Here is a 24,476-nt window from a genome sequence, read left to right on the forward strand (position 1 = left end):
GTCCCAAGGAGGCCTGTCCCAAGGCAGGGAGGTTTTGGGGGAATGATGGGGATCTGGATAGGATTTGGTACCCTGAGCACTCTCAGGGCAGCTCCTGGACCTGGCAGAGGAACTGGCACAGAATATCTGAGCAGCAGAGGCGAGTCCTGGGGTCAGCACGCGTGCAAATGTCGGACCAGGAGACTTTGTCACAGCCTTGGGGATACAGAAGGAGGCCAGATGGGGATGGTCAGATGAGGAAAGCCCAGCCCAGTGGAGCAGTGGTGGCTTTTTTACTGGGAGCTGGGTGGCTGTAGCACCTGTGGGCTCTTGGGGCTGCGCAGTTTTTTGTCAGTTCCTGATCTGTTTGATTGTTTGGTCCCAGATGCAGCCATATGGGATCTTGGGCATGCCTAAAGTAGCCTGGCAGGAGGGATGTGCCTCCTGCTCTGCCTTTCACGCCGTGAGTCCTGCAGGACAAGGGGACACGGCTCGGACTGGGGGGATACTTGGGGTGTGGAGAGAAGCACGGAGACTGGGGGCCCATCTGGGGGCACAGACCAGTGCACATGTCATGTCTGTCCCATATCTATTCCATGTAGCCTGCCCATGGTGAAGCAGGGGGAGGAGGGGGTGGCCAGCTGCCTGCAGGGCGCTAGCTGCAATGCCCTCCACTTCCACTCCACATGCAGACATGCATGCTTCACCCTGCAGCTGTGAGGACAGGCAGAAGGAAGGCAGAGAGCAGAGCCAGTGCCCACTTCACCCTCCTCCCAGCCGCTTGCGCTCCCCGCTTTGCTGCCTTGTGCCACGCAGCCTCCATTGCCTGGAGCAGCCCTGGCTTCCCCTCCCCAGCGCCCCGGAGCCACTCAGGAAGAGGCTGGGAGAGTGGTTCAGCTCTCTCCTCAGCACGCATCCATCCCCGCATCGAGCGCCCAAGGCGGAGGCGCGGGGGGCAGTGCCTGGTGTCCCCCCTCGCTTCCCTCAGCTGCTACTGCCCATCTAAGCCCACACTAACCATGTGATTGTTTTGTGTTTTCGCAGGCAGTTTCTTGATTCGGATATGCCTAGGTATTATTTGTTTCCATTGGTTTTTTTTCCACCCCTCCTTCTTCTCTCCTTTCTTTCTTTCTACCCCCTTGCCTCGGCACGCTCACTCCTGCCAGAGGCAGCACTTGGACATCTGGCCCCTCATCCCTTCACATGCCCCATCCCTCCTCCCTACAGCGCTGGCACCTCTTGCTCACTCGACCCCTTTTGCTGTTCGTGTGGGCCACGCTCTGGCTGGCTGCCGCTCCCCTTCGCACGCCTGCGTCTCCATTGCCTGATTTGGGTTTTATTCTTGCTTTTCGACTTTGCTACTCTCCCATCTTTTCTGGCATCTGGCACTGAGTGTGCCAGACCCTCCACCGTCTCCTGCCCCAGCCCCAGCTCAGCCCCTGGTACTGCTTGGAGTAGCTGCAGGGCTGGTGAGGACAGTAGAAGTTTTGGGGCTTGTCCTGCCCTCTCCTGGGCACCTGGTAACGATGGCAGCACTGCAGTTGGCGTGGCAGCAGCTGCCCACCCTGTGCACGGATGTCCTGTGTGTGTAGGTGCGGCGTACGGGCAGCGTGTGTCTGTGTGCAGGTGTGACAGCGGGTGCATATGTGGCACAGACTGTTGTACCCCTGTGTGAAGGGGCAGTGGCTGTCTGGGGACTGCAGGCTCCAGCTGGGACCACTGGGTGAGCACGGCATATGTGCGAGAGGTGCCAGATTTGTGGGTGTGCCACCAGCCTCTGGAAGGGAGCATTGGTGAGGCCTCAGGGAAGGGGGCCACCACTGTGACCCGTAGCAGAAGAAGAGAGGGGTGTGCCTGGGAGACAAGGGATGGAGTGTCCCGAGTCCTGGCACATAACTTTGTGCCTGAGGGCTGTCCTCCCTACAGCAACTCAAAGCTGGTCGTGCTCAGAGATGTCCGAGGGCAGAGCTGTCCCTGCAGCAGCATTCTGTCCCCTCTCAGGGTGCAGGAAAGTGGATACAGCATTGATCCAGTCCCCTCACCACAAGAGAGGTGGGTTCACACTGCCACTGCCTGTGGTCTCTCAGTACAGTGATGCTTTCCTTGTGGACCAGGGGATGGTCCAAAAAGTCACCTGCTGTGTGAGTGGCAGTGGGAAATCTCATTCCCCCAGCTGGCACTGTCCCAGGGGACCACGCTGGGTGGGAGCTCCTTGCCCTGGAATGGCACAAGGGCAGAGCTAAGGGCATAGGGAGCACATGTGCTTCCTTCCCAGCTGCTGGACCATGAGGAAAGTGGGAGGCAGAGGGTTTTCACCCAGGCTGCCCTCGCTGAGCTCCTTTTGGTTCCCATTTTGGGTTCAGCTAGGCTGGAGCTCCCTTGGCCAGCGGTGCTATTATGTGCGAGTCCCTTCAAGAGGGGCTCTTCTGACCTGTCGTTTTTCTGTGTGTGTACATGTGTGTGTTTGTCCTTGGGTCACCTTCCACTTATAGCATTTCGCTGGGAAATGACACTAGGTATTTCACGCGCACCTGCTCGGTCTGGTCCCTCCTGCTTTTCTCTTCTTCCCCTTTGCCTCCTCCCTTTGCTTTTTGCTCTTTCTCCCCTCCCCTGAGGCTCCTCTTCTCCTCCTCCTCCTTGGGGAGCACTCTTTTCTTCAGCAACCTGTCTGCAAAGCAATCCTTTGCCTTGGCTGTGTCTCACACCGGTGGGGTTATGTATTTTGTACACCTTTTGAAAGTGTCACTCTCCCTCTTCTTCCAAAATGGGGGAAATTGCAGTCGAGAACCTCTCCCTGCTCCCACTGGCTGCCCTGGCTCTTGTTAAAATTGCTCCTCAGCCACGTGGATGCTGCTTCAGGGACATGCTGAAGTGTTCTCATTGAGATATGGCTGAACCACAACTTCCTGAGGATGCTCAGGCGGGAGCCAGGGCCGCAGCAGCTCTGGGCGGTTTTGGGGAGTGGGTGTACCATAAAGCCAAGGCTGACCCGGGAGGGAGCCCAGGAGTGGTGCAGGGGGTGAAATGGGGATCCCCCATGCTCTCTCACCAAAGCCACCTCCTGCTTCCTCACCCTCGGTTGCTCAACTCAAGGAGGGCAGATACCACTCTTGATCTGGGTGAGCTGTGCCATCCTCTCCAGGATCCTGTAGGCATGGGTGAGTGGGACGAGATGTCCCCTGCTCCTTCTCCCAGCCTGGGAGCCATGGAAAACACAGCAAAGGGGCCTGAGGCAGCAGAGTGGGAATGGGGCTGGCAATGAGGGTTGAGCAAGAGCCAGGGGAGACAGCCTGACAGGGGCCGGCCACCAAATCATAATCCCCAGCTTCTCCCTGGGGCCCAGGGCTGGCAGACGGGGCAGCCCTGGGGAAGGGGACCTGGCTGGTGGGGGGGCTGTGCTCCCAGAGGTGGGCTGGCAGCACACCCCCAGTGCTGAGCATCCTCCCTCCTTCCCCTTCTGGCCATCATCACCCAAATGGCAACAGCCGCTCCTGGCAGGGACTGGGAGGTGCTGTGCCCCAGGCTGGATGGTGGGGACTGGCCCGGGTGCACTGGGGGTGGCAACCCCCGCTCTGAACACAGGGGTGGGGCATGAACCCTCCTTCGCCCTTCTTTGCCTTCCTAGCCTGCTCTGCCTTGCCTGCACTCCATCTGAGCCCCCACTCCTCCCGCGGTCCTGCCTCCCCAAAACCCCGGTCCATTGGCCATTTCAAGGGTACCGTGTCCTCTTCCCACCATGCCTTGTGCCCTTTGCCTTGAGCCTGTGTCCTCTGGAGTGGCTGTCCCCATCTGTCCCCACTGCGCATGCATGTCTGTGTGTCCTTGCAGGCCTGCTGCAGCGCTGTGGGGGGGACGATGACATCTCTTTGCTCGCCTGCCAAGGGTTCCAGGGAGGTTGTTTTACTGGCCCTGCTGGTTTTTTTTTTGGCAGGACTTTCTACCAGTTTGAGGCAGCGTGGGATAGCTCCATGCACAACTCGCTGCTGCTCAACCGTGTTACCCCTTACCGGGAGAAGATCTACATCACCCTGTCAGCTTACATCGAGGCAAGGACCTTCCTTGGGGTCACTATACATCAACAAAGTCTGGTATTTCCCCTGCTGTTGGGGTGCAGCCAGCGTGAGCCCTTCCTTAGCTACTGCTTATGGGGTGCAGGGCTCAACTTGGTGCGTGGGGACCATGTGGGACCCCAGGACTGGAACCTGCTGGGCACAGGGGAGGGAGAGACCTGCTGGGCTGCCACCCTGCAGCACCCCTGATGCCTCCCTCTGCCCTACTGCAGATGGAGAACTGCACTCAGCCTGCCGTCATCACCAAAGACTTCTGCATGGTCTTCTACTCCCGGGATGCCAAACTTCCTGCCTCACGCTCCATCCGCAATCTTTTTGGCAGCGGCAGCCTGCGGGCTTCTGAGAGGTACCGGGATGCTCCTCTTGGGGACAGGAGAGTCATCACCTAGGGACTGGAGCTTTTCTAGGGCATCCCAGCAGCCTGGCTAAAAAAAATTGGGGTGCTGGGAAGGGACAAAGCCAGTAATGCCTCACCTCTCTTTGCCCACAGCAACCGTGTGACAGGAGTCTACGAGCTCAGCCTCTGTCGCGTGGCTGATGCCGGCAGCCCAGGTGGGTGCCACGCCTCTGCCCAGGTATTCAGCTGGGGCAGGGAGGCACAGCCAGGCCTTTGGGTTAGGGGCTGTGCGTCTGTCCCCCCAGCTGTGTGTCTGTGCCCACAGGCATGCAGAGAAGGCGCCGGCGTGTGCTGGACACCTCTGTAGCCTACGTCCGGGGAGAGGAGAACCTGGCTGGCTGGCGGCCCCGCAGTGACAGCCTCATCCTTGACCATCAGTGGGAGCTGGAGAAACTCAGCCTTCTTCAAGAAGTGAGAGTCTGGGCTAGAAATTGGCTGAAACAGTGCAATTCACAGCTCCACTGGCGCTGGGGGGATTCCCCATGCTGGATGGCTCAGCCATCTTGGTTGTGGGTGGAGGCAGGAATGGGGCTGTGCTGCCAGTACTCCTGTGCATCACTGCTAGCCAGATCCCAGCAGATCCAAAGCTAATGAGTAAATGGGTCTAAGGGGGCCTGGGTATGGGGGAGAGGGCCACCCCTGACCCTGGGTGCCTGTGCCCAGGTGGAGAAGACAAGACACTACCTGTTACTGCGCGAGAAGCTGGAGACGACCCAGCGCCTGGGCATGGAGACCCTGTCCCCCTGCTCCAGTGAGGATTCTGAGTCCCGAAGCACCTCCTGCATCTCCTCCCCACTCTCTGCTGATGGAGCACCTGAAAGCCGCACCTCTCCCCCTGAGACCCCCAGCGAGAGGCAGAAGGAGCTGGCTGTGAAGGTAGCATCCTGCAGCAAACCCAGCTTGCCGGGATGAAGCCAGGAAGTGGCTTCCACAGGGTGGCTGGGGGTTGCGGCGGGAGAAAGGCCAAGGAGAGTGGGAGGTGGAATGTGCCTCGTGCCCCACTGTCCTCCTCCTCTCTCTGCAGTGCTTGCGCCTGCTCACGCACACCTTCAACAGGGAGTACAGCCACAGCCACGTCTGCATCAGCGCCAGTGAGAGCAAGGTACTGCTCTCCCCAGGCTCTGCTGGGCTGGTGGGGCCAGGGAGGGATGTGTGGCTGGCAGGGGAACGGCTGGGTGGGGGCCAGATGGGCCCTGTGGCACAAGTCATGCCTCCTCTGGGGTCTGCTCCCTCTGCTTGCTCTGGTCTTTCCTAGAACTGGTGGCTCGCAGGACTATGCCAGGAGAGGACCCTGCCAGCCAGGGTTCTTGCCTCTCCCCGTCTGAGCAGGGGTCTGGTCTTTTGCATGTGCCTGGCTTTGCACAGAAACTCTAGTTCACACCTCCATTACTCCACAGCTGTCTGAAATGTCCGTGACCTTGATGAGAGACCCTTCCATGCCAGCTCTTGGGGTCACCACTCTCACCCCCTCCTCGACCTGCCCATCACTGGTGGAAGGATGTTACAATGCCATGGAGGTCAGGTAAGAAGCTGGCTGGGAGGTTCTGGTGACATATCCCAAGCGGAGCAGCGGTATCACTGGGACACAGTCCTTGTTTGTGGATGTTCCCTAGCCATCACTCTTTCCACATTCCATCCTCTCCTCCTTCCCCAGACCCCCCCAGGTTTCCTCCAGGGCAGAGAGCCCCGATCTGGAGCCTGTGGTAGAAGGGGAGCAGAAGAAGTCCCCAGCCCGCCGGCCTGAGGAGGAGAAGGAGCCCCAGCGGTTGCTGGTGCCCGACATCCAGGAGATTCGAGTCAGGTAGGAGCAACTGGGGCAGCCAGCAAGGGGAGCACCTATGGGCAGGGGGGCCATGCCCTGCCACTGCCACCTCCTCATGGTCCTCCTTCCTCATGGTATCCCACCCCTTCCCTTGATCCCTTCTGCAGTCCCATCGTCTCCAAAAAGGGCTACCTGCACTTCCTGGAGCCTCACACCAATGGATGGGTGAAACGCTTTGTGGTGGTCCGGCGTCCATATGTCTACATCTACAACTCGGACAAGGATGCGGTCGAGAGGGCCATACTCAACCTCTCCAAGGCCCAGGTGGAGTACAGTGAGGACCAGCAGGCCATGCTCAAGGTAGGGCACTGGGAGCCAGCCCCACTCCGCACACCCCACCGAGTGAAGGACTAAGCTCTGGCTCTCCCCTCGCAGACCCCGAACACATTTGCGGTGTGCACAGAGCACCGGGGCATCCTGCTGCAGGCGAGCAGTGACAAAGACATGCACGACTGGCTCTACGCTTTCAACCCTCTCCTGGCTGGATCCATAAGGTACCAGGGGCAGCTGGGGGAAGGGGGATGCAGAGAAGGCATTGCTGGGGGGGCTGCAGGCTCCCAGTGCTTTCCTGCTACAGGCCCCAGCCAGGTGTGGGGAGCATCTCCTGTGCAGAGCTGTTCTGGGACAGGCTTTCAGCTGGCAAAACTTAGACCATATTAATTTTGAATTCAGCTCGTCCACATTTAAATGTTTCAGTCTAGAACCAGATTCCAGGTGGTACAGAGGTGCTGTGCTGAGCTCAAAGCAACATCCATGGCTGGTGGCAGGGCCTCTGGCCTGTCACTGTTCTTGAGACCATCCCACAGAGTTTTTGAGACTGTTAAGGAAACTTTCCTGTCTCACCATCCCGGAGCCACTCCGGAAGTCACACATGCACCACCTGAGCTGGGACTGAGGCTCCCTTCACAGCAGGTGGTTCCAGTGGCCGACAGGACCCTTGGTTGACTTCTACACTCACCATACACACACTCAGACAAGGTTTCCTAACTGGCTCAGTCACAGGTTTCCCACAGCAGAGTCTCAGACATCTTGTTCCTTAACATAATTTAATCATGGTGCAATAACAAAATAAGAGCTGGAGCTGGGTGCCTCTGAGAAAGGGCCCTGAACAAAGGGAACCCTTGGCTTTTACACCCTCTTAGTCTAAGGGCACTCTCCCAGTGTCTTTCACCGGCTGTGCCGCAGGTCCCTGTGCCCTTGTTATGCAAACGATCGGCAGTTCACAGGCTCTGGCCTCAGGCTCTCACTCCTGCAGCTCAAGTCGAAGCTGCACACCAAACTACTGCACCAAATGCTTTCATTCCTCAACAAGACCATCCGATGGACTTCTTGAGATCACCTCAAGTGGCAGGACTAGGGGAATAGGAATAAATGCACAGAAATCTGTGTGCTCTGGCTAAAGAGACTTTAATTCTATGTCCCTCCAGCTGTCTGGATTCAAGTATCAGCCTGGATGCAGGACACTAAACCTTGGAGTCCACACCTCTCCTTGTCCACATCTTTTAACACCTTTTGTACCTTGTTTTCCAAATCAGATCCAAGCTGTCCAGAAGGAGAACAGCCCAGATGAGAATCTAACCCGAAAAACACCCTCCACCTCATCCGTCTGCCAACAGGATCAAGATAGCTGATTCTGTCTGAAGACTCCCCATGTTAATATCTGATCTTTCACACCATCTGCTGCCCCAGCTCTCTGCTCCATGGAAGGATCTGTCTTGATTCACAGCTTCACAAGGGAAACTCACTTCTGTTTGTAGCTGCAAAAGCCTGGACCCGCCTGGGCAGGATTCCTTGTGCACGTGCCATCTTCTGCCTGTCCCTCCGTGGGTGACCTTCATATCACACCATCTAACTCTCCAGAAAAGGTCCCTATCAGAGGGGAGGGAGTGAGAAGGGTGGTTTTGACTAAAAGCTGGTCTTTGATCTAGAGAGATTGGAATGCAGTAAAGCTCAGAGCTGGGAGAGCAGGAGGAATTGCCTTCAGGCGAAGGGAAAGTGGTAATTTAGATGTGGGGTTTCCCTAATTTACCGGTGTTTCTGCAAGAGACAGCAGAGTAAGATCAGGTGTCAGTACTTTAAGATTATATTTATAAAGTATTTATTTCTATTTGCATCACAAAAACCCCCTAAGTTGAGTCCTGGCCCCCAGCCAATGCCTCCCCCAGGCAGGGGAGAGCCTTGGTGGTGGGCCTGCGTTCCAGAGATGCCTTCCCAGGACGCCCCTGGCTTGTGCCTGGCAGCAGTGCAGCTCTCACCCTCACTCTATGCCCTTCCCCAACTATCTGCTTTGCCTTCCCCTACAGCTTAAACTACTTTTCCCCTGAGCAGTGCCCAGACAGCCCACCACGTCTTCCCAAAGAAGGCAATTCCTACCTGTCCCATCTACCTCTGGAAGGGAGGAGCCCACAGTCTCAACTGGCCAGGGCACCCGTGTCCCTGCAGGTGGGTCACTGCACTTCAGAGCTTGGTCCTACTGGAGGGAAAAGGAGAGCTCTGGGTATGGCTCTGTCTGTCACCCCATGCTGGGCTACCCTTTCCAATAAAAAGCACTTGGGCCACTTCCCCTATCCCAGCCTGGGACCCCCAGGTGTCTCATCCAAAGGGATTTCCCACTCTTAGGGCAGGATGCCAAGGATCCCAACCCTGCAGGGAGTGTGGAGGTTCAGATGGAATGGGAAAATTCCCCAGGAGCCATGACTAGGAATGACTACAGGATCCTTCTTGCCCTTTCCCAAAAGGGCTTGCACATCCCTTCTTCTCCCAGCGGGATGACGAACTCAAAGCAGATCAAAGGGTGTCAGGGTGGGGATGGGGCTTCTTTTTTTCTGTTATAGCTGGTGTTTTCTCACTCTTCCTCTGCTGCAGAAGCAAGCACCCACCTCCCCCCACCCTGCCTCCATCAGCATGTTAATCTGGGGGCTTCCTGCATCGGAGGTGTTTTTGCTGAAAAGACCTTCTCCTCCAGCCATCACTGCTTCCCACCTCCTCCAGCAGCACTCTCTCCCTTCTCCCATCTCTCACCCATGGTTAGATGTTTTTGTTCAGGGCTTCCCAAGTGGCCAGCAGCATCTGGCACAGCTCTGTGCTGGAAGCTGAGCATCTTCCTCCGTGCATCTCCCAGGCACACCCCCAGCTCTGCTGTCTCTTGTCCAGCACAGCTGCGCCTTGGCTCTGCCACACCTCCCTGCACAGTCCGTGGGGTGTGTGTGCGTGTGTGTGTGTGTGTGGGACGTGGTGCTGTCTTCTCGTTATACTCGTGTTGTGGGGGCACGGATAGGCAGGGACGTGGCAGAGGAGCAGAGGCTTGCACTGGCCCCCTTGCTGCATATCAGGCACCCGTTAGCTTTGGTTTCAGGTGACAGAAAGAGTTTGGGGATTCTTCTTGAGCACATGCTGGTTCTGCCTGGCCTTGCCACAGCGCCTTCAACATCTTACCCCATTACCAGAGCCCAAATCTGCAGTGGGGCTGCTCCTCTCAGCCCAGCTCCCCTGCCCAGGACCACCTCCCCAGCAAAATGGGTTATTTCCCCTCTGTGATCCTTTTGGACCTGAAGGCTGACCTGTGCCCTTTCTGTATGAAGAGGTGTCAGCCTGGAGGCACAGGGAGGCTGGAGCTGGGGCAATGCAGGGGCCCAGGCTGCAACATCCCGGCTCCCGTGCTCTGAGCAAGGACTAGTTAGTACCATCCCAGATTTCAGTGTAAGGCGCTCAGGGTGGAGAAACAGGGAGTACCTGAGGGGAGGCTCTTCCAGAATGGAGGCAGCTTCTGGCAGAGACAGGACCAGTGTCTGTCAGGGACCAGACACAGGTTCACCGGCCTGGGCTGCGTGGTGCTGCCTGTGCCACAGACAAGACGCAGCCAGCTGAAGAGCATCCTCCAGCCAGGGCCGAACCATGCCTGAGGCCAGCAAACCTGCAGAGCAGACGGCTCGGCTGGAGGTCGGAGCCGAGGGCAGCAGAGCCGGATGCGGCACACGGGCCGCTTGCCATCGTACCAGCAGCTCTGACCGGCACCGCGCTCCTCGTCACGGCCCGGGCAGCCATCCCCTCGGCAAGGATGCACAGCGGAGGTTCCAGCACGGCTGCAATTCCACAGGGCAGCGGGTGGCACGGAGGGCAGGCGGGCATCGGCGGGCAGGCTGGGGCCAGAGGAGGAGCGAGGCCGCCCTCCCCGCTCTCCGGTTCCCGCCCGCGCTCCCTGCCGTGTGCCAGGGGGGCAGCGCTGCGGGTCCTGGCCTTCCGTGCGCACGTGAGGCTTGTTCGGTTCTGAAATAAATGTCGCATTTAACGCAATTGCCGTGCGCTGAGCGTCCTCTCCGGGGCTGGCGGGGCGGCAGCGGCGCCGGGGCGGGAGCGGAGCTGAGGACGGGCAGCGCCCCCGCCGCTGCGGGAGCGCCCCCTCGCGGGCCTGCTCCACCCGGCGGGCCGAGGGGCGGGGCGACGGCGCTGACTGACAGCGCGACCCCGCTTGCGATTGGTGCAGGAGGCGGGCACGTGTCGCCGTGGGCGGGGCCAGGCGGCGCTTCCGCCGCCGCCGAGGCGCGGGCCCGTTTCCGGCCCTCCGCGGGTGCGGATTGGGCCGGCGCCGGGGCGGGCGGGAGCGAGCGGCGGCGATGGATCTGTTCGGGGACCTGCCCGAGCCCGGCGCCGCCGCGGGTGAGGCCGCCACCCGCTCGGGCCCGCGCTGTCCTTCGGGCCTGCCCGGCCGCGGCCCGTGGCCTCGCCTGACGGGCGGCGGGCCCCGCCGGGCCCGCTGCGGCTCGGCCGTGGGCAGCGCGGCTCCGCGCACAGCCAGGCCGCCGCCACGGGGAGCTTGAGGGGCGAGGGGGAGGGGGCGGGTTAAAAAGCGCTGGAGGAATTGCCGGGTTCGGTGGGCTTTGTGGTTTTGTTTTCCGCCGGGACTCGCTCCGCTGCAGTTTAGACCATGTTTTTGCGTGTTCTGTAGGAACTGCAGCTCCCTGCGGTTTAGACCGTGTTGGAGCCTTTCCTCTCACCGTGCTGCTGAGCTTAGTGGATTGCTAGCAAAAAAAAAAAAAAAAAAAAACAAACCAAAACCTGTTTTCCAAAGTTCACCTCGGCCCCAGGCAGGTGGTTCTTTTGCTTGTGCAGCAGCTGCTAAAATTACAGGTGGAAGTAAGGCTCTCCTCACCACACCTGTGCGGGCCTGGGGACAGTCCTTCCAGAACAGCTCTCCCCCAGGAGTGCCTGCACTGGTTCCTTACTCTGCCCTGGTGCCTTGCAGGGAAAGATGCCCAAAAAGGGCCTCTGCTCTTTGATGATCTCCCACCATCCAGCAGTGCTGACTCAGGTATGGGTGCTCTGTTCCTACCGTTAGTTTGGTTTTCTGTGTTTTCTGCATCAGCATCTCTTTCAGATGAAATGTGTGTAAATCCTGTTCTTTGTTAGACAAAATAAAGACAGTAGGGCTCTCAGTGCTGGCATGTAGATCAGCTGCATGTAGATCCTGTTTGGTGTTTTATAACCAGGGTGTTATAGATGTTCCACATATATTCTTTGAAACATTCCTTAAAAATATTCCCTGGAACAAATGCTAAGCCTGGTTTTGCCCGACTAGTAATGGAAGTAGAAATTTGTCTCTTTGGTAAACTGACATAATTCACCTCAGGAGAGACGTAGGCAAAGCATTATTCCCTGAAAGGAACAAAAGTATTTAATTATTTTTGTCTTCTTGTGCTCCAGGAAAAGAAGGCTCTTTGCTCTTTGATGGTCTCCCACCAGCCAGCAGTGGTGACCCAGGTAAGGAGCTGTGTCCCTCATCAGCCTCTGCTGAGCCACCCCTCTCTGGGAGAAGCCCACCATGCAGCCTGTTGTGTTGGACACATAGCAAGTTAACCTGGTGCTTATTTCTCCAGTCCAGATTGGCTGACACCTTTCATGGCAATTTGTGGCCCAATTGTTTAAATCAGGATTCTGAATCTTAAAATTAGGCCTGTTCCCAGAAGTACATTGCTGTCTTTTGGGGACCATGGTTCTCTGTCTGAAAGCTCCCTGCTTTGGGAGGGGAAGTGTCCTGGTGCAGCCACTGCCCAGGCTGCTGCTCTGGCAAGGCTTTCTGCATGCAGCCATGTGCTTGCTGTCACCTGGGAGGAGCTGAGATAATTCACTATACCCATAGGAGCCTAAATCTCTAGAAGGAAAAAGCCAGAGTTCTGACATCAGGTTTTGCTTGCTAGCTTTAATTTGTAGCCTTCTTCTGAACCTTCTGAAAAATACGCACGTTCAGAGTAATAAAATAAGTTCCTTTGCATTGTTGTGGGCAGAGATCATAGAGGAGAATAATAATAATAACGTAGAAGTGTTCCAGCCTGTAACAATAACTTCCTGAGCAATTAACTGGAAAAAAAAAAAAAAAAAAAAAAAAAAAAAAAAAGAAAATAACAAAACGCCTGGTTAGGTAAGGAATAAAACCTGTGGGTTGTTCAGTAGTAACTGTGGTCTTAATGCTGTGTAAGTGTGTGAGCCTGCACTCCTGAGTGTGCTTTGGTATAAAAGGACTTGCTGCTGAATTTAGGCAAGTCAAACAGTCCTGGAACACTTGAGCCACCTGCATTTTTGCTGTCTTTCAGCCTCCAGTGCTACTAAGCAAGTCTCATCAGCAGAGAGCCAAGAGAAAGGGCAGAAGAGAAAGTCCTTGGAGGAGGAGGAAGAGAAGAATGGCAGGGAAGAACTTGTGGAAAAGAAAGTTTGTAAAGGTTTTCAGACAGTTTGAAAACAAATGTACTCAATTTGTACTTTTGGCGTTGGGCTGAGTAAGTCCAGAACAAAGCTAAGCTTTGGTTCTTCAGTCTGCTTGCCTTTGCAGCCTCTTGTAGGAAACAAACTGCTGCAGGGGTCTGTGGAAACTCCTTCAGCTTCCTGGGTCTGTCTCCTTCCCCTGGGCCTTCGTTCTGTCCCTGCTGAAGCAGCAGGAGCTGAGCAGCAGGCACCTCAGCACTGGCAGTGCTGCCAAGAGGGAGGTTGGGTGTGGAACCTCCGTAAGGCTAGATCCACACCACTTTCTTTTGCCACATCTACAGACCTCTGCTGGCTGCGAAGGATGCCAGAGAGGAGGAGAGACAGGCTTGTTACATACAGGGCCCTTGGCTTCAGTGCCTGTGTGCTGTGTTGCAGCTTTGGGAGTAAGATGTGTTCAGGGGTACAAAGGAAAGGACATGTCCTGGGAACATCAGACTTGGATTTCCTGTCCTTAGTGCGCTCTTTAAAGCTGTGCTTTATTCATCTGCAGGTTCAGTGCCACCTGCTACCCCTGCCCACCCTGTCCCCTGCCCCTGTTTGGTAAGAGTCCTGTCCAATGCCCAGCAGTCCTGCTTGGCTACAGCTGCCTGCTGAAATGAGGGCAGGCTGCTTTTAGAGCCGCTGACCTTGGGGGCACGGAAAAACCCATGTTACAAAATAAACATGTCCTGTTCAGCAGCAGATGCTAGATGTTTTGTTGCAGGACGAGGGCTGCACTGCCAGGACAGGGCTCTGAAAGCTGAGAACTTTGTTTTAGCCTGAGCTGAGGAGACAGAGGAGTTTGATTTGCATGTGTGTGCCTGCTTTGTTCCCCTTTAGGATCAGTGGGCATTCTTGGACTGAAGGGTTATGTGGCAGAGAGAAAAGGTGAGAGAGAAGACATGCAGGATGCACACGTCATCTTAAACGATATCACTGAGGAATGCCAGCCTCTGCCCTCCCAAATGTAAGTGGGCCCCAACTGCCAGAACAGCCATCCTGGGGGTGAGGGAGCTCCAGCTTGCTTCAGCTGAGCCCATGGGATGATCCTTTTTGTTTTGAACAGCTGCTGCTCTTGTCTGCCTGTCTTGTGGTGTGTGGTGTGGGCTTCTTATTGGGAGACCTGGGGTGAAGCATCAGCTAGCTGTGTTCACAGGCAATTCACAGGGCTGGTTTGTACAAACACCTCCCTTTGAGGGGTGCTTAGTGGATTGAGTCACTGACTTTACAAGCACCATGAGGGCCTGATAACTCTGGATGCTGATCATGTATTACCCAAATGTAAGTGGGTATGTAAAATGAAAAGAATGTTCTTGAGCATCACCCTGATACTGGATTTAGCTTCTGAACTAGTACTGTCCCAAGAGGTTTGTGTTCTGAGAGATCCAAGTCTTTTGTCTGTAGCATGGTTGGAGCAAGCTTAGGCATGGAAGGTACTGTAGGATTGACTAGACTGATGCCTGTACTGCTGGAGAGTTGCAGTGTCCTTGAGCTAATATGTTTATCTGCTTTTATGCCAAGTTGAAGTCTTTAAACCCTTTAGCCATTCATTATCTTGAGGAGTGGAAAATTACAAGAAAGTTCTCAGCTCGGTGCTGGAACACGTAAAACACGTAAATGCTGAATATATGAGCTCAGAGATGTGCTACCTCTTGTGCCTTGCAGTGCAGGATTTTCAGTCTGGCTGACACAGGGCAGGGTGATATGGAGAGGAATGTGCTTGATCCCATTCTCTGGCTAATGACCTTTCTTAGCCTCCTTCTGCTACTTCTTGTTCCCTCACAGCACACGTGTCTCGTACTTCGCTGTTTTTGATGGCCACGGGGGAGTCCGAGCCTCCAAATTTGCAGCACAGAATCTGCATCAAAACCTGATTAAGAAATTTCCTAAAGGTAAGAGGAGTGAAATAAGGGCTGTAGGACAACCATCACCTTTTCTGCCTTGGCAGTGGATAGGGAAACTGATCTGTTTGGGTGTAGTCCTACAGTACCCATCCCTTATTACCAGAGGGCTTTGCAAGGCTGCTGTTTCTGCTGGGGAAGAGGGCTGGAAGCCTTTTCGGCACAAGGGTGCAAGTAGCCAGTTGTGACTCTCTAAACAAGCGTTGGATGTGCTGCTGCCCATTTTGGCAGTGCCACATCAGGTGTGAAAATACTCCTGTGGTGGAGAGGTTTATGTCATGAACTCTCCACATACACTACTGCATGGATTTCTGGTAGGGTAAGCCCAGGATGTGCCCCAGCTGCTCTGCAGAGTCCAAGAGATGCACTGCCTGACTGAATGTTGGATGAGCAAAGGGACACACTAGGATAGATCAGATATGTTTTGCTTGGAGCTTAGTTGCTGTTTTCTCTGTCTGACAGGTGAGGTAGCCAGCGTGGAGAAAACTGTGAAGAGATGTCTTTTGGACACCTTCAAACACACAGATGAAGAGTTTCTAAAGCAGGCATCCAGCCAGTAAGTGCAAATGCTTTCTGTTCACTTGTATTCACTTGTAGGTCTGAGTTGTGAGCAGGGCAGAGGAAGCCTTCCTTGTGTCATTCCTGTGCTTTGGCAAAACTCCACACAGCTCCACTGTGCCAGGCTGTGACTCTGCCAGCTGAGCGCTTGCTAGAACTAGATCATGGCATGTTCCAGTCTTACTCTATGGTAACTGGTCTATAGGATCCCTTAGACTAAAATGTTTCTCCAAAGGAAGGAAGCAAAACAGGTCCAAGGACCACCCCTGTCCTTATCAGAGTTGTTTGGTTTCTTTTTAAAGACTTGCCGTGTTGCTGTACTGTATTGCCTGTACTGTACTCAACTGAGGTGGGATCTCTCTGTTAACAACATTAGTGTGTGGCAGGAGGGGATCTCTAGAGGCCACTAAGCTTTCTTTAGAGCTGTGCTTGTCAGGCTGGAGCACATCCCTGATGTCTTTAATGCCCTGTGTTGAAAGACCTATGTCTCCCAATGTAAATTTAAATCTTGCTTTCTTCAACTCTTTAGAAAACAGATGTCGATGAAGAATGTCCCTCTCTGGGGTAAATGCCAGCCTGCCTTGCAGCTGGGTGTGGAGTGCCAAGCACCTTTCTCTGTCTCTGCTGAACTGACACACCAAATGTGTGGGCTAGGGAAGATAGATTGCATTTCAAATACAGACACTTGGTTACCAATCCTTTATACACATTTGGGTTTTTTGTTGGTTTGTTTTTTTTTTGGTTTTTTTTTTTTTTTTTTTTGTTACTATTTCACAGTGACACCTCTCTCACAGATGGAGAGACTGTTGGTGTGTTTGATTCTGTGATTCCCTGAAAACTTTCAATTTTAAGTAAATTGCAAACTGGCTCAGTCTCTTAAGCCTAATCAGAACAACAAGTTTGACCAGACAAAAGGAGGATGCTTTCTTGAGTCTGTCACAGTAGTATCTTTCTCAAACCAGCTTCTGGTCAGAAACATGACTTATGACAAAGGATTGCTAGCGGTAGCTGTATTGATGGTGAAATGAATCGTGTTCTTTCAGCCCCACCTTCAAATTAAGGAAAATTGGGTGAAATATGTCTAGAAATTATTCTTTCAGAGCTAGTTTCAGTGAAGACTGGCATCATAGCCAGGCTTTTTTGTGGACAGGACTAGTCTGGCAGCTGTAATCTAAGAAATGCTTCTCATTTTACCTAGAGCTCTAGAGATAAAAGCTTAACTACAGGAAGTGAAACAGGAGGAGAGCAACTGAGCAAGTGGTGGTGCTGCTGCTGAGGTGGGGGGAGGGGACAGGGATACTGTGAAAAAAGGAAGGAAAATGTAAGCAAAAAAGGCATTTCTGCTGCAGAGGTTTGCTGCAAAGAAGCTTCCCAAGGAGCAGTGTGAGGTGCTTGTTTGCTCGTGGTGCTGTAGCTTTCGGGCAGCCATCAGGGCTGAGCCTGTTCTGCTCACATATGAGGGTTCCTGGGAGCTGAGTGTGAGGAAGAGTTGGTGTGGGAGCTGTGGCTGGCAGTATTTACTCCAGCTGGGCATTGCCTGTGCGTTCAGAAATCTGTAGTCTGTGCAGTTCCTCTATCCTTGTGCAGTTTGCTGTTTATCACCAACCTGAGCTGCTAGCAGGCAGCTGCTGTGTTCTTGTGCTACCTGATTGCAGTGTGCTGGCACAGGACACTTCTTTGAGTCCCCAAGAACACTCTGTAACTGAAGTGTTGTTTTTCCCCTTTAGTAAGCTCATTTTTGTTCCCTTCAGGAAGCCAGCATGGAAGGATGGCTCCACGGCTACTTGTGTCTTAGCTGTTGACAATATTCTCTACATAGCCAACCTCGGGGACAGCCGGGTAAGCAGAATGAAGACCACTGGTGGCATCTTTATTCTGCCCAGAGCTTTGTGGGGTTTTTGTTTGGTTGTTTGGGATGTCTGAGTTGTCATGAGCTACTCAACTGTTCCTAGAAAGCATCTTGTTTTGGGTGGGTACAGAGTACTTCGGTTTTGTCTCCCATAGTGTAAAACAGTGGTGTGTGAAAGCTCTCTCTTGGTGGTGCTAAATATTTCACGGCATCAAGAAGAGAATATTTGGCTATTTCAGTTGGAAAGGACCTATGACAATCATCTGGTCCAACTGCTTGACCAGTTCAGGGCTGCCCTAAAGTTGCACCATTGCTCAAATGCCTCTTAAACACTGACAGTCTGGGGCATCAACCATCTCTCCAGGAAGCCTGGTGCAGTGTTTGATTATATGCTCTATAAAGAAACACTTCCTAATGTCCAGCCTGAACCTCCCCTGGCCCTGATTTGAGATCAGCATTCCCATGAGATCATCACTTCCCTCTCCATGCCCCCTGTCACGATCCCCTAGGACATGCAGGGTGTTGTGATGGTTTGTTTACCGATCCCAAAAGTGCAAAAGGCAAACAGCAGGGGACCATCACTTTAATCACAACAAATGCACCTTTATTGAGTGCCAACAGCAAATGCGATGGAGGGGTCAGAAAGGAAATAAAGGAAAGAAAGAAAGAGGGGGAGGGGGATATAGCTACCAAATGGAGAGACGAAATCCTCCATGGTCCAGCCACATAGATCCGTCGTCGTCCGTGGGGGTTCACTGAAGTCTTGGTTAACTTAGGAATGTTTTATAGTCCTCTGCCAAGTGGGGGGAACAGGTAATGGAGAATGAGTCTATTGAAAAGTGGGTACAGACAGTCCCTGTTCCGAAGCAGGGCAAGTCAGTTTCAGCAGTGAGTGGGGCCCCATTATTTCCTTGGTCCAGCGAACACACCTGCAGGCACCGCTTGCAAACATCCTGCTTCAGTCAGGCCAGCGCCTCTGTGTTAGGATTATAGTGGTCTCAGTCCTTGGGAGGGGCTTCAATCTCCATCCATCACGGTGGTCGTGAGGTAGATGAGGGATCTTCTGTGGGAGATCACCAAAGCTACCCCAGAAAGTTCATTTGGCCAGGAGGTGGGAAAATTCATGGGTTCGGGTATGGTGAAGCAGTGTAAGCGTACAGAGCGAGCCGCTCCTTGCCAGGCCCTGCCAGAAGCAGGTCAGTGTGGTGGCACAGCAAGCACACCTGCAAACAATCACTTGGCAAGCATCCACCTCACCCAGGCCAGAACTCCAATCGGGGGCTTCAGGATCTCAGTCTCTACCATTGCAAGGATCGTGAGGGGAACTTTGAGGGGTCTCTTACACCCCCTCCTCAGGAAGCTGCAGAGGGGGATGAGGTTGTCCCTCAGCCTCCTTCTCTCCAAACCACACAAACCCAGAGCCCTCAGCCTCCTCCCAGATCACACCTTCCAGCCCCAGCGTGGTTCTCCTCTTCTGGAGACACTCAAGCACCTTCCCACCATCTCTAACGCTGGAGCGCTCTGGGTGAGGCCGCCCCAGGGCTGAGCACAGCCAGGCCATCCCCTCTCCTGGCTCGCTGCCCACGCTGTGTCGGGTGCCCCCAGGATGCCACCTGCCCTCCTGGCCATGGCTCCTGCTGAGCTGCTGCCAACCAGCACCCCCAGACCCTTCCAGAGGGCTGCTCTCCAGCCACTCCTCTCCCAGCTTACGCTCGTGCTCAGCCTCGCTCCACCCAAGTGCAGAACCCAGCACTTGGACTCAGTAATTCTGTGCCACTGGCATTGCCCCATGGTGCATCTGTGCAGATCCCTCTGCAAGGCCTCTTGTCCCTCCAGAGTCCACAGCACTCCCAGTTTGGTATCATCAGCAAACTTGGTGCATTCAACTCTTGCATCCAGATCACTGATAAAAGCACTGAACAGCACCTCCTGCCTAGGAATGAGCCCTGAGAAACACCCCTGGCCACCCGTCACTGGCCTGTTGGAGCATCATTCACTGGTTTGGGGCTCTCGCTGAAGAAGCTGTTGCTGCAGTTGTGTTGTTGTTTGATGGTAGTCTTTTGTCAGCACAGGCCATTCTGTGTCGGTACAACGAGGAGAGTCAGAAACACACGGCCTTAAGCCTCAGTAAGGAGCACAACCCCACCCAGTATGAGGAGCGGATGCGGATACAGAAAGCTGGGGGAAACGTCAGGTGAGTGCCCGAGGGTGTGAATGAGATAATCTAAACCCTAGCCTGATTTGGGGCCTGAGCATTGAGGTTTTGAAGCTTTCTGAGCCTAGTATGCATCGTAGTTGAGAGAATCTGCTGCTGCCTGAGGCCTGTAAGGATTCAGTTGCTGGAGTTTGTTGATGGTTCCCAGAGCCTTTGGATGGCCAAGGCAGGACCCATGTGACAGTCTGGCAGTGGGATACCAGCATAGGCATGCTTAAGCTTGACCTACAGATTTGGGCCTAGGGAGCTGGATCACATTGTTGAGGAAGTTATTGCTTTCTGCACACTGTGGTGCTGAACAGAACTCATTTCCTTGCAGCATGGCCTCTCTGTCCTTGTCCTGTGAGAGGGGGCATGGTTTGAGAGAGCACAAAAAGCCCACGATGTACCTTGGTGTTGCTCCCCTGGGGTTAGCTGATGCACTGAGGCTCTCTGAATTAGGAGGGATATTCTGGAGCCAAAATATGATTATCTTAATGTTCCTGTGCAAAAAGGAGTTCATGGCTGCTTGGGGAGCAGATGACAAACACAACAGCTGAGTCTTATTTCCGTGGCTAGGTTCTCTCTCTTCTTTGAAGGCTGTTTCTTGATTTAGTGGCATCTTCACAAAGAGAGGATTCGGTGCAGGTGAAGTATCTTCATGCCTGTGGAAGCAAAATGCCCCCAGGGTGGAGAGGGGTGGGCTCAGTTCTGTTATGCTGCTGTGTCTGGAGCGCTTTGTTCCCCTTATCTCTGGGGAGCACATGCTGCCACTTACACTCAGCACTGATCTCTCTTTGCACATGGCAAAGAGATGGCCCAGTGTCTGTTAGCTCCTTTCAGAACTGGTCCTTGACTGCCTGGGAGCCTCTCCCACTGCTTGCAGTTCAATTTTTTGGGCCCAAGAGATAAGCTACAAAGTGTGTGAGTGTCAGATCTCTTCTCTGTGACATGCCTTGCTTCTTGCGTTTATCTCAAGTGGGGCTGCTTGGACTGCGAGATGAATGAGCTTTGTGTATTCTCAGAGGGCACAGAAGAGTCATTTTGGAGACAAGATGCTTGGTTGTTGGAAAGGTGAAGTGTGGGAAGCTGTTTCTCTAGGGAGCTTGGTTAATTAGAAAAGTTTAACAACCCAGGACTGTTTCCTAAAGGGTGTTGTAATGTAGGTTTCACAGAAACTGCTTGCTGCAATCAGTGGTTACTAAAGGCCAAGTGATCAGGAGCTGAACATGCCATGTTTCTCACTCCTGGGAGCTGCCTGCAGCTGGGCCAGTCTGTAGGGGCTGGTGTCCTCAGACAGGACACAGGAGGGGCTGCTGACTCAGACCTCTTGCCTCTGCCACTCTGTGCTTCTAGTGAAGAGCAGTTTGCTGGATATCTTGCCAAAAAATAATCTCTATTCAAACTATGCCACCGGGAGTTCAGCTCACGTATAATTTTACTGCCCTGGTCTGCTAGGCTAAGCAGGACTTGAGTTTGGGCAGGGTGACAGAAAACAGCCTTGAAGTCTCCTGACTTCATTTTCTCCTCCCCCTCACTTGTTTCCCAGAGCTTCACACAAACATACAGAAAGAAAAGGAGACTTTGAAGGGAAGATTTGAACTTGCTGGGGAAGTGGGTCATTACTTGTACAAGCAGATGGATGCACAAGGTGTCCCCATCAGACAGTGCAGTGAAATACACACGTGGGGAGGGCTCTCAGTGTTTTCTTTCCTTGTGCAGGGACGGGAGAGTCCTGGGAGTGCTGGAGGTTTCCCGCTCCATTGGGGATGGCCAGTACAAGCGCTGTGGTGTGATCTCTGTGCCAGATATCAAGCGCTGCCAACTCACACACAATGACAGGTAAAGTGTGCCCTTGCATGGGGGGTTGTCTGGCCCAGCTCTGCTCAGCAGAAGCTGCTCATCCCTGTTTACTCTGCTTTGAGAGCCAAGGCACTTCAGACTGATCCCCCCAGAATTAGAGGATGCTCTTACTGTTGCTGTCTCTCTGCTTCTGTTCCTTATTAGAACAGTGGGATAATCTGCTGCTCTGCCAAGATACTGTGAAGGCTCCTCTTGGAGGAACCAGCCTCACAGGAATAGCATACACAAGCCTTAGATGTCCTTCGTGCTCTGATTAAGTTCACAAATCAGTGTTCAATCAGGTAGTTGAGGCTTGAGTTCTTGGGTCTCCATTCTGTCCAAGAGTTGTTTCTAGCAGCTGTAGTGCCCATAAATACTTTTGCATTCAGCTCTGATATTTGAAGATTTGCGATACTTTTCCATTATATGATTGGCAACGACAAATTGCAGTGAGCTTTTGTGTCGGTGGAGCCCTGCAGACTCTCGGAGGTGAGAGTGTAACCCAGTACTGCTGCTTTTTCTGGGATTAGAGTTCCATATCAAGTGATCCACTAAAATATTTCTAAAGATACTCTTGAGTATCATGCACTGAAGTTACGTCTTCAGAGGCATGTGCAGACCACTTCTGTAGGTTTGCTGTAGTTTTCCTTGTCCTGGTCACTCTGGTTAGGGCTCCTGGTTAATACAATTCCTTGTGCAGGCAGGGAGTGCACAGCAGGCTGTCTCCCCATCCTAAGGGAGATGCTGTCCTTACCTTGGGCTTGGTATCTCCTCGACCTTCTGCAGCCTGTGACAATATTTTGTGTTAAGAGTTTTCTGATCACAGTTGTGTCACGTGATTTTCTTTTGAATTTGCATATTTAAATTACCACATATCTCAGGAACATAGAAATGCAAAGTGATGTACATGAGGGATTCAGCTTTGTTTCTCTATTTCCTTGCATTAGCTGCTTCACAGGGAAAATACATGAATGAAAAGGACTCAAAGGAAAGAAGCAGTTCTTAGAGAACCAATGGAGCATTTGACCAGGATCATATATGATCTTGCCAGTGTTGTAAGACAGCCAGGATGTCCTGATCAAGGTCTTACATTAGTTGCCTGGCTCTTTGTCCTGTACTTTGAATTGCCATGAACGGTAGGTCCCAAGGGATTTTCAGATGAACTTTTATGGCATCTTCCCTTTGGATCTGAGCATGGATGTTCATAAAATAGATTGCAATGATTTTGTTGTAGCTGAGGAGCCAAAAATTCAGCCTTGGAATCTGTCTCCACTTGATTTCCAGGTTCATTCTGATAGCATGTGATGGCCTGTTTAAAGTCTTTACACCAGAAGAAGCTGTGAACTTCATTGTGTCCTGCCTGGAGGTGAGGAGAAGTGGCCTGGGGGCTGGGTTTGTCAGTGCAGAGGGCACAAAACGGACTTCTGCCAGAGAGTCCTCCCTTATTCCCTAGGCTGTCTGCGTTTGTTTTACTTCCCGGTGCTTGGAAAATACCTTTGCTGGGAGCAGTGAAATTCCTTTGTCCCAACAGGATAAGAATATCCAGATGAGAGAAGGGAAGCTGGAAGCCGACGCTCGATACGAGGCCGCGTGTAACAGGCTGGCCAGCAAGGCAGTGCAGCGGGGCTCGGCCGACAACGTCACGGTCATGCTGGTCCGGATAGAGCACTGAGGGACGAGGTGTGCTGGGTGGAAGGAGGGGAGAGCTCTGTGTGCATGCATGTGTGCCTGGGGGAGGGTGGGTCCTGCTGGGTGCTCTTCAGTGTAAATAAAGATGGTTTTTTTCTAATAGGTTTAGCTCACTTAGCAGTAGGGTTGAATGTCTTGGCAAACGCAGTGAATTCATTTGGCAGGGGTGCTAGCAGGAGGCATCTGGGGGCATGAGCTCTGCCAGCTGTTTAATGGGACAGTTCTGCTATCCACATCCTTGAGCTTTATGCGAGAGTCTGGAGTTCCAGGACTCACACAGGCTGTACCGTACAGACTGAGGTACTCCAGGCCACCAGCTTGGGATGTGGCATGAACTGTCCTCTTCACACTGGGTAGAAAATCTGGCTCTGAAGGTGGGCTGTGAGGGTTGCCTGCAGCTGAGGGACACAAACACCCCTTGCAGAGCAGCAGCATACCTGTCCTGTGCTTGCAGAACACGTTGGAGTTTTACCACAATGTTGGTATGGAAAAAGTGGCTGGAGTTTGCTCCTGGTGTTTTTTGGAAAAAGTTATTTCACCAAATGGACTTGCCAGGCAGCTGAGCTGCAGGCAGGCTCTGTGCTTGTCTGTGCTATCTGAGGAGGAGGCATCTCAGGTTTTAGGTACTAATAAGTGTCTGGTGTCTCATCCTGTCTCAGTGCCTCTGCCAGCTGTTGCTGCAGTCAGTGTGCTGTTTTCCAGAGAAAAATTGGCCTGAGACCAAATGACAGAATGAAAGCTAAATGGATTGGGCTACCTAAGCCCTAAAGTTTCCAATTTCCCACCGTGTGTGTGAGGGGGCAGCGAGGGAGGTGGGCTGAGGGGTTGCCTCCTTGCTCTGATGAGGCACCGCTGTAGTCCCAGGGGAGGGGGGCAAGGGCAGGGTGGTGCCTGCTGTTTTGTACAGGGTTGTGAGGCGTCCCTGGCTCCTTTCTGTTTTCTGTATCCTGGAACTTTGGGAGATGGTCCCAGCTCCTGGGCTGTTTGCTGGAGCATGCGATGGCTGTCCTGTTTGGGACAGGTGGCTTGACAATCTTACTTCTATTTCTGCTCCAGCAGTAATGAGTTACACTTCATGGGCTTAGTCTGAGGGTGCACACTGACTCTGCATCTCCTGCAGAGCACTGAGGAAGGAAGTGGCATTCTGGCACAGATTTTGGGTAGTGCTTGTCCTCACCAGCTTGTTCTGCTCCCAGCCATTCCTGTGTATTTTGATGTAAGGTTGCAGTGCAGGATGAACTGAGAGGAAATGCCTTTTTTAGCAGCACACTCTCCTGTTTCTACTCTTGAAAGGCAAATTTGGAGAGCCCAGACAGAGTAGCATGGAGTTGCTTCTGTTTGTGGCAAAATAAACCCTGATGGCAAATTTCAGAAAGGCAACTTGCTTTACCTTCTCAGCTCCCCCTTTTCCCAGACCCAAACACCCCCACCCCAAATTGC

The 24,476-nt window shown here is 53.4% G+C and overlaps 2 protein-coding genes across 10 annotated transcripts in view; both read left to right on the top strand.

The window, feature by feature from the left end:
* KIF1A (kinesin family member 1A) overlaps positions 1 to 10,561 on the top strand; it is a 42,528-nt gene extending 31,967 nt beyond the window's left edge. For 5 of the 8 annotated variants that reach the window (XM_068201246.1, XM_068201248.1, XM_068201251.1 and 2 more), the window contains 13 exons: positions 1,024 to 1,050; positions 2,472 to 2,495; positions 3,911 to 4,025; positions 4,262 to 4,395; positions 4,540 to 4,601; positions 4,712 to 4,857; positions 5,110 to 5,322; positions 5,471 to 5,548; positions 5,844 to 5,968; positions 6,101 to 6,247; positions 6,376 to 6,568; positions 6,644 to 6,762; positions 7,804 to 10,561. In XM_068201246.1, coding sequence (XP_068057347.1) covers positions 1,024 to 1,050; positions 2,472 to 2,495; positions 3,911 to 4,025; positions 4,262 to 4,395; positions 4,540 to 4,601; positions 4,712 to 4,857; positions 5,110 to 5,322; positions 5,471 to 5,548; positions 5,844 to 5,968; positions 6,101 to 6,247; positions 6,376 to 6,568; positions 6,644 to 6,762; positions 7,804 to 7,846 — 1,426 coding nt within the window. In that variant the 3' untranslated portion in view covers positions 7,847 to 10,561. The remainder of the gene's footprint in view (positions 1 to 1,023; positions 1,051 to 2,471; positions 2,496 to 3,910; positions 4,026 to 4,261; positions 4,396 to 4,539; positions 4,602 to 4,711; positions 4,858 to 5,109; positions 5,323 to 5,470; positions 5,549 to 5,843; positions 5,969 to 6,100; positions 6,248 to 6,375; positions 6,569 to 6,643; positions 6,763 to 7,803) is intronic. The other 3 variants (XM_068201253.1, XM_068201247.1, XM_068201249.1) reach the window with 2 other exon arrangements.
* A 235-nt stretch (positions 10,562 to 10,796) lies between these two features.
* Positions 10,797 to 23,149, top strand: ILKAP (ILK associated serine/threonine phosphatase). Of its 2 annotated transcripts, XM_068201236.1 has the most exons (12): positions 10,797 to 10,924; positions 11,511 to 11,576; positions 11,969 to 12,025; positions 12,856 to 12,981; positions 13,844 to 13,970; positions 14,789 to 14,895; positions 15,367 to 15,460; positions 17,214 to 17,301; positions 19,384 to 19,505; positions 21,228 to 21,347; positions 22,632 to 22,713; positions 22,879 to 23,149. In XM_068201236.1, exons 1-12 carry the CDS (start codon positions 10,882 to 10,884, stop codon positions 23,017 to 23,019), a joined length of 1,173 nt encoding a protein of 390 aa, XP_068057337.1. In that variant the 5' UTR covers positions 10,797 to 10,881; the 3' UTR covers positions 23,020 to 23,149. The 2 variants fall into 2 exon arrangements, with proteins under 2 accessions (XP_068057337.1, XP_068057338.1); XM_068201237.1 differs by lacking the exon at positions 11,511 to 11,576 and having other exon boundaries at positions 10,866 to 10,924.
* The last annotated feature ends 1,327 nt before the right edge of the window (positions 23,150 to 24,476 follow it).

Source organism: Anomalospiza imberbis, chromosome 10, assembly GCF_031753505.1.
Source record: "Anomalospiza imberbis isolate Cuckoo-Finch-1a 21T00152 chromosome 10, ASM3175350v1, whole genome shotgun sequence".
Classification (NCBI taxonomy): domain Eukaryota; kingdom Metazoa; phylum Chordata; class Aves; order Passeriformes; family Viduidae; genus Anomalospiza; species Anomalospiza imberbis.